Raw genomic sequence first — 11,767 nt, forward strand, 5'->3', positions numbered from 1 at the left:
CATCATTTGGGAAATATTTAAAAAAGGGAAGAAAAAAAAAAAATAATCAAAGAGGGGTTAAAAATTCTGACTTCAACTGTAAGTGCGCAAAGGTCACTCTCACACACTCATTATTTACTGTTATACTATATATAAAAAACTGAAACAGAAATACTTTTTTGCACAGACCCATCTAAAGGGGTTAATAGTGCCAACTGATGACCAACAGTACAAATCTGACCTCTTCCCAACTGAGAAAACTACCAACAATTAAAAATGCACTATTTTTGCAATCAAAATAAAGTTGTTATAATAGAAGTCAATGGGCCAAAAAAACAGCCACCAACAGTAAATTAGGAATATTAATCAAAAACAATGCATCAATGGCAATGTTGTTTCATGTTCAAGACTTTGATAAAAGGAAAAAAAAAATCCAGTCCACAACTACTTTTTATATTGAAAATACGTCATTTGTGGGTTTTTTTTTTACCAAATCAGCGACATCATTTATGAATTTGCCAATTAAAAATAGTTAAAATCCTGTAATTTTCTAAATAATTTAGTAGTTTTGATCAAGACTGAGGTTGATTAACAGATTTATGCAAAAGAATGTAAAAATATATTTATCAGATGCATTTTTACAGTAGTTTAATTCAGTGGATGTTTTCATCCCTAACATAACAAAAGGGTAGTAAATTTGCCCAGAGTGTATTGTTGAGTTAAAAAAAAAACAAAGTATTTTCTCAAAATATGTGTCAAAATAAGATTTGTCACCAAAGGTCACTCTGCTAGCTGAAGCACAGAAAAAGTTACGGCCAAATTAAGACTCAAAATCACCCTAGAGTGGATAATAAACCTCCCTAAAAGCACATAAGGGTTAAACCCTTATCATCAGTGGTTGTTTCTAGCATATGGTGAAAAATTTAAGAGAGAATTATAAAAGGAAGATTCAAAGGTTGCGTGAAGCTCTTTGAAATATGCACTTTTGTTCGATATGTGATGTAATTTGAACTGAAACATGAAGAGAAGACGGGGCATATAGTAGCCCCTACCCCTTAAAAACACACCCAATAGCTTTTTTTTTATTTTTATCATAGCTCTGCCATTGAAAGTGGTTGAGCTCAAGCGCATATAGCAAATGTATTGAAGGGGGCGGGACCTATCAGACTGCTTAGAGCAGGGGTGTCCAAACTCGGTGCTGGAGGGCCGGTGTCCTGGAGAGTTTCGCTCCAACCCTAATCAAACACAGTAGCCTAATCAACAGTAGTTGGTGTAGTAGCCTATATGAATGCTGCCACCCTAAGCCCGGTCCATGGTACAGTTATTAACACCACAAACACCACCACTCCCCCGCCCCGGTTCTCATATGTGTTACAATTCCATGTTACTCAGACAATTTATGAGGTCTTCAAAAATGTTGATCCATTAAGGCTGAAGTGATAAAACTGCTAATTTTGTATTGTGTTTACAGCTTCTTAATTTGGATTTTGTCACTGTTTCGGAGCACACTAGCTTAGAGGTATCCTTAAGATTGACATACTGATAGTAAAATCTAAACATATTTATTTCACATGGACTTTAAGGGCTCTATTTTGACAATCGATGCTCAAAGTCCAAAGCGCAGGGCGCAAACGCATTAAGGGCGTGTCAGAATCCACTTTTGTTACTTTAAGGATGGAAAAATCCGCTTTGCGCCACTGCGCATGGTCTAACAGGGTTGAGCTTATTCTCTTAATGAGTGATAGGTGTGTTTTGAGAATAAACCAATCAGAGTCTCATCTCCCATTACCCTTTAAGAGTCAGTTGGTTTGCGCCAAAGCGCATTTGCTATTTACATAGCGGACTTTGTAAGTGAAAAAACTAAACGCTTCACAAGAGAGAAAACAGTTAAACAGACCATCTGTGGCACGAGAATGAGAGAATGAGCTTTCTCATTCTTTACTTTCACTTTCACTCTCGTGGATAGGGAAACGTGTTGTACGCACAGACATCCATTAGGCTACATAATTAATTTCGTTTGTTAAGCACAAAAATTTGTTTCAAAACTATTTCTAAATTCAGTTCTAATTCTAAGTGTGTTCAAACAAATGAGCTATTTCCAAATACACATGCTATGCCCCATATGGTCTAAAACCTGACAGGTGTGCAAACCTAAGCTTGTTTTTAATAAAAAAATTATAAATGTGCATATAATAAATAATACTGCTAATAATGATAACATTATACAAAAGCTAATTTTTATGAATAAACTGAAAAAAAGGCCCCAGAGATGACGAAGGCATGAAAGAATGGTTTTTATGTTTATGTAGGCTAGAAAATAATAATTTTTGTAGTTTTTTAATATTTTAATTATTTTTCATATGTAAAGATATTCGCGTATTGCTGTACATCCTGTGTGTATTAAGCAATGTGTACGCAAGGCACACAAATAACTTGCTCTGCACTGGACTATAGACCTGCTTTGATCTGGTCTATTGAACTGTCTATTTTAGTTCCTCAAAATAGCAACACGCCAGCAATGCGCCTCAACACGCCTCCTTTTGTATACCAGAATGCCTATAGGCGCACAAATGTGCGCAAATGCATTTGCTATTTCAACAGCGTGGTGCAACACGTCAAAACGACTCTTGCGCCAAGCTGAAACTAGCAAACAACAATTGCGTCATGCCTTGCGCCACATGTATGAGTTTTTCAGGATTTCTAAAATCTCAGTTACTAATCGTGAAATGGTATTTCAGCTAAATAGTAATGTCTAGATATCGCCACCACAATCAGTCTTTGAAAAAAAAAAGTTAAGTACAATAAACACATTTTAAAGAATGCCTGAATTCTTACCTCAGTGTTATCGACCACAAGAAATAACTCCACAAATCTTGGAGTTTGAAATCGCTTCATATTCTAGGAGGACATATCAATGGTTATTCCCAATCTCTATATAATTTATTTAATATGCAGATTATCTGATAGAGCCGAGTTAGAAAATGCTCTCACCCATCTGCTCGACTTCAAGGCGGCGCTCACTTGTGGTTCGTGGTCATAAAACATGGTTTTCGGTTCACCAGAAGAGCTTCTCCTCCTCCTCAGATGCTGGTGTTTATAAAGTGCATGATCTCCATCACTGTGGTTAGTGAGGGGCTCAATCAGATATACTTGATGTTTCACTCTGACAAAACCTCTGTGGACAGAAGACAAGATGCAAAACCATACAAACACGGTCTCAACGCAGATTGATTTTCCTTCAAGAAATATGACACAATTTCATTTTCTTGTTTGTTTACCCTTATTGAAAACACAGGATAATTTGGCAATCTAAAATATGTAACATTCAAATTAGTTGACATTACAATACTCAATATAATATTGTAATGATATAGTGTCTGAAAGTGAAAACATCTTATCAGAAAACTGCTGTTAGATACCTGTAAAACCTGAAAAGCGATGTTTATTTTAATAGTATCTTTGCTATATTGTATTCATTTGTGCTAGTGTTTGTAGAGTTTTTCTTTATTTTTCTTTGACAGTGTCCTGTTTTTATACTGAACACATCATATACCAAACCGTACAGAAACCGCAACCCTAAAATTATGTATTGTTGCATGGTTTGCACTGCTAATTCAAAATGACAGATCTAATTGGATTAAAGTCAATAACTAACTTATATAACGGTCAAAATTTAAATAAAAACAAAGTGTTAAGAAAAGATCAACCATGCATCAAACAATAAAAGTGTAATATATTTTAAAACTTTACATTTAAGTTTTTTTATTAAAAATATATTTGGTAACACTTTACAATAAGGGTGTATTAGTTAATAGGTAAATTAACATAAATTAACAGTGAACAACACATCTGACAAGCAATACCTAACTTTTGTTTATGTTAACTTAATCATATTCTAATGCACCTCCTTAGATTAACAGCCTAATTAGTTCATGTTCACTTACAAATAGACTAATGCATTTGTTCATGGATTAGATAGCATGACCTAACAATGAACAACACATATATTAAGCAATACTAAATATGATATGTAAACTAAACATCTATTAAATTGGTTAACATTAACAACGACTAAGTAATGCAAACCGATTTGTTGTTCACTAATTAATGCATGGGCTCTATATACAGCTAGAGTTTTAAAGCCAACGATAAACGTCAGGTGGAAGCTTAATGTGACTATTTTCAATTTTACAAGGTTGATTTTACAGCATTGATGTTGTAATGCAATTACAATACAGTTAGTTAAATAGACTTATGCATTCATTTAGTTGTTCAAGCGTAAAACGAGATGAAACATCGTGTAAGCCCTAGCGCCGTCAGTAGCAGCAGGCTAGCGCAGAAATATCTATTAAAATACTGGGGTAAAATAAACTGTCATATTTTAAAGACATGGTGGGGGGAAATGGAATTTAATGCAGAGCTTCTTGTCCGTTCTGAGACCCACTTCATATCAAGTATCTAATAGGCAGTGAAGATCGCTGATTTTTAAAGACAACAGATCTTAAACGTGACAATTTTGTAATGGAAAGACAATTCACTGGAAGGCGTTGGGCTGCCTAGCTGAAAATTAAAAGTCTGTGTGCATATAGCCCACTAACTAACATTTACTAATTTCCCCCCTATTGTAACGTGATACCAAATACAGGCATGTGATCAGCTGAGGACAAAAAAAAGAAGGAAAACGAGACGATAATAGATTATTTCTATTATTTAATAAACACACCTGATACACACACACACACACACACACACACACGTGTGTGTGTTTTTAAATATTAGAAATAATCGTTCTAAAAAATAAACATATTCTTTATAAAAACATTGGTTATTGGCCACACAATTTAAGTTTAATTTTTTGGTTTTATCAGTCTAAATGATTTAGCAGTTTAATAGTGACTTGAGTAATATTTAGGGCCCTATCATACACCCGGCGCAATGTGGCGCAAGGCGCGACACAATTGTTGTTTGCTAGTTTCAGCTTGGCGCAGGAGTCGTTTTGACGTTTTGCGCCACGCTGTTTAAATAGCAAATGCATTTGCGCTCATATGTGCACCCATAGGCATTCTGATCTAAAAAAAGAGGCCTGTTGAGGCGCATTGCTGGCGCGTTGCTATTTTGAGAAACTTTAATAAGACTGTTCTACAGACCAGAACAAAGCCGGTCTATTGTCCAGCGCAGAGCGCAATAGTTATGCGCCTAGCTTACACATTGCTTAATACAAACAGGATATACAGCAATACGCAAATATCTTTACATATGAAAAAGATACTAAAATATTAAGGATATATATATATATATATATATATATATATATATATATATATATATATATATATATATATATATATATATATATATATATATATATAGGATATAAATATAAAGGATTAAAATATTACAAAACATATTATTTTCTAGCCTACATCAAAATAAAACGATATTTTCATGCATTCATCTCGAGAGGCTTTTTCAGTTTATTCATAACAATTTGCTTTTGTAGATTTGAAACAAATCTTTGTGCTTAACAAACAAAATGAATTATTTACAGGCTAATGGATGTCTGTGCATACAAGAAGTTTCCCTATCTACGAGCGTAAAAGCGAAATAAAGCAATGAGGAGGCTCACCTCTCATTCTCGAGCTGCAGATGGTCTGTTTAATGTTTAACTGTTTTCTCTCTAGTGAACGTTCCGTTTTTTTCACTTACGAAGTCCGTCATGTAAATAGCAAACTCTTAAAGGGAATGGGAGATGAGACTCTGATTGGTTTATTCTCAAAACACACCTATAACTCATTAAGAAAATAAGCTCAACCCTTTTAGACCATGCGCCACGGCGCAAAGCGGATTTTTCCATCCATATATAAGCAAAAGAGAAATTTGACACGCCCTTAATGCGTTTGCACCCTGTGCTTTGTACTTTGTGCATGGATCGTCAAAAAAGAGCCCTTAATAGGTTTATACTTTGTACCTCAATGTCGGGACAGATCCAAACACTGCCACTAGTTGGCGCCACAAACTCGGTTAGTTCTCTTGTGTCCACAGAATATAACTTTCCCTGTAATTTAGTTGACAATTTCTTTTTTAACGTGATAAATAAACTAATAGTCAGTCAACAATTCAAAGTGTAAAAATATTAAGTCCAGATGAATTGAGTAGCCTAATATAATTTAACATTCCACCCTGAAAAAAAATCATACATCGTTAGTAAGAGCTTATCATTTTCACTTTCTCTTTTCTTTAGCTTAGTCCATATTTTTAATAGTTTTAATTAATTATAAATTATATTTTTATAAATTTGTAATATCATCTACATTTTCAGACACTTTCAGATGTTAAATTTCAGGTGCTAGGCTGTAGCACTGAATTAGTGAAGACATAAGGACAGATGACTTGCAGAGAATAATAACAAATGTGCATCCTGGCTTTATTTATCATTTATATTAACCTTATTCTCTGTGTACGAGTGGGCGCAGCCATTTGAATCATTTTGGCGCGAGACTTCCGGTCTCATTCACTTCTATTCATTTTTAGACATTAAAAACAGCTCGTTCTGCTGCTTGATGTTGCAAACTGATATTTTATTATTATATTATTCTGCTTTTGTTTGTATAGGCATGTAAACACTTGTTTGCAGAGCAAGTAGCTTGACCGTTTTCTGACGTTTATTATTCCTAGTCATTTCTCTCATAGGAAACTCAATCGGAAATTCTAAAACAAGCGCAATTCCGGCATTGCAGAATAAGGTCAATAGAGCACATGTGGTCGTGATATGCAAATGTCAATAGTATCTAGGTGTAGCTTTTATGATGCAAGCTGAGACTGCATCGCTCAGAGATGCAATGTCAGACACAATGCACTCACTGGAGCTAGTGACGTCACTGCGAGGGGTAGGGTTAGGTGTGGGGTTAGGTGAGCGCATTAAAAAGCATTGGATGCAGCTCAGAATACATCTGCATCAAGTCTGCAGCCAGACCCCTCTCACAAATGTGAGCACAGAAAAAGTGTGCACAGCCGTGCACGCATTTAAAACGATTTCATAATCTAGCATATTGTCAGCGGCTTTGTCACATTATAGGACTACACAATATCATTATGTTATATGATGCTGAATGACAATGAAAAATTATTACCTTTATTTTGAGCTCTAATTTCTACAAAAGTTCTTGATATCACTAATTATTTACAAGCAACACTTTTTATGGTTAATTTGAGTAGAAGCAGCTTTTTAAGATATTAATAACAATAAGCTACCGCATTATAGAATGTAGAGTGCAGTGGGAGCATGTCATTGTTTATTACCTGATTCCAGAACAGATTCCCACGCTGACTGAGGAATCTTCCATGCCTTGAATGTGGCCATGGTAATAGCAATTGTCCTGATACAAATGACAAAACAAAGTTTCTAGCTGTATAGGTTATGCTATCTGTGTAATAGTATCTTTAGTATCTTTACACAGCAAAGGTGGCACAGAAACCAAACCTGAAGCGGTATAAATGTTCAAAAATGTGTATTTACATTAACAGTTTAATGCAGCATTGTGTCATAACACTGAATTCTGAGCAGGCACAAACCTATTTTTCAATCAGCTGTGTAAAGATGACTGGTGTATTCTACTTTATCCGTTAAGTATTTAAAAAAGTTAAATGTAAATAAATAAAAAAGAGTGGAGAATATGTGATGGAAATTCAGTTCAGATCAGATAGCTGCACTGTCTATTTTTATTATGTACAGTAATATTAAAATAAATACAAAATAAATCTAATTAAGTTATAAAAATTAAATACATTCAAATAATGGAATAGTGTATACATTTATTTTACTTTTAATTAATTAAGAAACATTTACTGGAAAGACAAATTGTTTTAAAATAACCTCCCGCCCCCTTGAATTCTTTTTCTTTTTTAAATATTTCCCAAATTATGTTTAACAGAGCAAGGAAAATTTCCCAGTATGTCCGATGATATTTTTTCTTCTGGTGAAAGTATTTTTTTTTTTTATTTTGGCTAGAATAAAAGCAGTTTTTAATTGTTTAAACACCATTTTAAGGTCAAAATTATTAGCCCCTTTAAGCTATTTTTTTCAATAGTCTACAGAATAAACCATTGTTATTCAATAACTTGCCTAATTACCCTGACCTGCCTAGTTAACCTAATTAACCTAGTTAAGCCTTTAAATGTCACTTTAAGCTGTATAGAAGTGTCTTGAAAAATATCTAGTCAAATATTATTTACTGTCATCATGGCAAAGATAAAATAAATCAGTTATTAGAAATGAGTTATTAACACTATTATGTTTAGAAATGTGTAGAAAAAAAATATTCTCGCTGTTAAACAGAAATTGGGGGGAAAAAACAGGGGGGCTAATAATTCTGACCTTAACTGTACATATATAGTTGAAGTCAGAATTTTTAGCCCCTCTTTGAATTTTTTTTCTTTTTAAAATATTTCCCAAATGATGTTTAATAGAGCAAGGAAATTTTCACAGTACGTCTGATAATATTTTTTCTTCTGGAGAAAGTCTTATTTGTTTTATCTTGGCTAGAAAGCAGTTTTTTAATTCTTTAAAAGCCATTTTAAGGTCAATTTTCTTAGCCCCTTTAATCTATATATATTTTTGGATAGTCTACAGAACACAGCATCATTATACAATAACTTGCCTAATTACCCTATCCTGCCGAGATAACCTAATTAACCTAGTTAAGCCTTTAAATGTCACTTTAAGCTGTCTTGAAAAATATCTAGTAAAAAATTATTTACTGTCATCATGGCAAAGATAAAATAAATCAGTTATTAGAAATGAGTTATTAAAATATTATGTTTAGAAATGTGTTGAAAAAATCTCTCTGTTATTATGAAGCTACTTTGGAATGATATTTATTATGAAAAGCGCTAGACAAGTAAATTTTAATTGAATTAAAAGAAAATGAATACTGAAGAAGCGGTATGCACAATTTGCTAATATGCTGTTCAGAACACAGATGTTATTAAATACAGTAACTTACCATAAAACTTGGATTTCTGCTCACAATCGATCCATCATCTTGATAGTATATTTCAGTGTAATTATGTCCAACGAGTTGCCTAAACAACAGCGAATGTTAATACTTTTACCTACAGTATATAGGCCTAGAGAGTCAAGATGTGTACGTGATACTCTTAAACATAAGAAAAAGTACAGTAAACCCAAACTCACTTGTTCTTTTCCAAATGAATCACATGATTTTCTCCTCCAAAGAATAATTTATATGCGAATCTATCAGGATATTTCTCATGGCTTTGTGGACTTTCATCAGACTGTACCTATGTAGGAGTCATACAAGTTAATCCTAATATAGACAGCAGAATGTCATTGTTTCTTAAATAATTAATAATAAAATGTGGTAAAACTGAAAGAATAGGAGCCACTGCTGCGGTAACACTAGACACAGGTCGTAATTTGACGTACCTTATAGAGGTTCAGTCTTTTAGGTCTCACCACATCAAAACGCTCGACATGAGGTAATGTACGGATACTTGCTGCCACACATCCTGATAAATAATACAAAAACATTTCCAAATTACTCAGATAAACTATTTATAACACGCACAAAAATGCACAATAATAGATGAAGACAAGCGATGCGATGGCACAGTGGGTAGCATGTTCGCCTCACAGCAAGAAAGTCGCTGGCTCGAGCCTCAGCTGGGTCAGTTGGCATTTCTGTGTGGAGTTTGCATGTTCTCCCCATGTTGGTGTGGGTTTCCTCCTGGTGCTCTGGTTTCCCCCACAAGTCCAAAGACATGGTCTAGGTGAATTGGGTAAGCTAAATTGTCCATAGTGTTCATGTGTGAATGAATGTGTATGGATGTTTTCCAGTGATGGGTTGCAGCTGGAAGGGCATCCGCTGCGTAAAACATGTGCTGGATAAGTTGGCGGTTCATTTCGCTGTGGCGATCCCAGATTAATAAAGGGACTAAGCCGAAATGAAAATAAATGAATGAAGAATATGAAGACAATTATTTGACATAAATCCACATTTAGGGTAGGCGAATACTTGTTTTCCAAAAAATAAATAAATAACTGATAGAAAAAAATTGTCTCAATAATAATATTTAATTGTATTTAACCTTCATTAATTATTTTTCCTTCAGCTTGGTCTTTAATTTATAAGAGGTAGCCACAGAGGAATGAACCACCAACTATATTGTTTTACGCAGCAGATGCCCTTCCAGCCGCAACCCAGTCCTGGAAAATATTATTCAACATTTTCACTCATTTTCCTTCAGCTTAGTCCTTTTTTTCATCAGGGGTCACCACAGCGGAATGAATAACCTACTACTTTAGTATATGTTTTATGCAGCAAATGCCCTTCCAGCTGAAATCCAGTACTGGTACATTTTATTTAACATATTCATTCATTCATTCATTCATTTATTTTCCTTCAGCTTAGTCCTTTTATTTATCAGGGGTCACCACAGCGATGTGAACCACCAACTACTCTGGCATATGTTTTACGCAGCGGATGCCCTTCCAGCCGCAACCCAGTTATGGAAAATATTATTCAACATTTTCACTCATTTTCCTTCAGCTTAGTCCTTTTATTCATCAGGGGTCACCACAGCGGAGTGAACAACCAACTATTCTCGCATATGTTTTAAGCAGCGGATGCCCTTCCAGCCACAACCCAGTACTGGGAAACTGCATTTAACAATATCATTTTATTTAACATTAAAGCTACACTCAGGCAGATCATGTTGTAAAAAAATCTTAGATTAACATTTCTGCCGTTCAAAATAAATAAATGAAATGAGATGAAACTGTTGCTTATTTATTCCTTTTTTAAAAGAGCAAGCGACATCCCTGGATTTGCTTTTACTTCAACAATTATATTTTTGGTACTTTTTTGGTATTTTTGGTCCAGACACATCCTGGCATATTTAACATTAGTACATTTTATACAGATAAGAAACTGAAATTCAAGAGTAATACTTAATGTGCTTTTGTTGTTGTTGTTTTACATTTTCTTTAAACCCATCCTGACGTAGGCTAACGTTATCTAGACAATAGGCTACTATTAAAAGACGTGTTATCTAAATGAACAAAACGGACAAAAGCTACATGTTAAACTTTCAGGGTGATATTCATAATATATCAAGCATTAAAAAGTAAAACATATTACTACAATAATTAAAAAAATACCATGTACATACCACAAAGACAAAGCCAGTAAAGTACATGAGCTGTAAAGGCAGGACACGGCATGATTACTCTGCGTTATGGATACATACATGTCTGGCGAACAACATGCCAAAAGATAAACTTGAGTTCCGCCCAAGTGGGCTGCATTTCACTTTATCAGGACAAACCCCAAAAAACTGAAAATGTACGAAGAACGGCTTTTAGCATGAGACTGAAGTGATCAAAGGGGCGGGGCTTATTTGCGTTACGTAGGAGCGTAATAATAATGATCATAATTTTCCAATTTTTACTGTTTAATATTAACTCCACGTCTTAATACAGTTACTCACAGACGTTCTATAGATATAAATCATTATTTGTTACGTGATAAAATATAGTCCAGAGAAAGGTTGTCACGTGGTTGGAAATACTTTTCTCAGCGCTGAAAGCGATGGACCAATCACGTTTGCTTTTGATTACTTAATAATTTAGTTTTATATATTTTATTTGTGGTTTGTTTGGACGGGTGTTCACTTTCGTGTTAAATTACAACATTTTAAAGTTATAGAAATTAAAGAATTATTTGTTTGGCGTTTGAAACACTAAATGACATTTGAATGCAGCTCAATG

General features: G+C 34.3%; 1 protein-coding gene across 1 annotated transcript in view; it reads right to left on the bottom strand.

Annotated features, from left to right (window-relative positions):
- adam8b (ADAM metallopeptidase domain 8b) overlaps positions 1 to 11,352 on the bottom strand; it is a 47,170-nt gene extending 35,818 nt beyond the window's left edge. The window contains exons 1-7 of the mRNA XM_056470037.1: positions 11,170 to 11,352; positions 9,425 to 9,507; positions 9,173 to 9,279; positions 8,982 to 9,060; positions 7,279 to 7,355; positions 2,971 to 3,154; positions 2,815 to 2,877 (exon numbers count right to left, since the gene is read on the bottom strand). Coding sequence (XP_056326012.1) covers positions 2,815 to 2,877; positions 2,971 to 3,154; positions 7,279 to 7,355; positions 8,982 to 9,060; positions 9,173 to 9,279; positions 9,425 to 9,507; positions 11,170 to 11,221 — 645 coding nt within the window. The 5' untranslated portion in view covers positions 11,222 to 11,352. The remainder of the gene's footprint in view (positions 1 to 2,814; positions 2,878 to 2,970; positions 3,155 to 7,278; positions 7,356 to 8,981; positions 9,061 to 9,172; positions 9,280 to 9,424; positions 9,508 to 11,169) is intronic.
- Positions 11,353 to 11,767: the final 415 nt, after the last annotated feature.

The sequence above is a fragment of the Danio aesculapii genome, chromosome 12, assembly GCF_903798145.1.
Source record: "Danio aesculapii chromosome 12, fDanAes4.1, whole genome shotgun sequence".
Taxonomy (NCBI): Eukaryota; Metazoa; Chordata; class Actinopteri; order Cypriniformes; family Danionidae; genus Danio; species Danio aesculapii.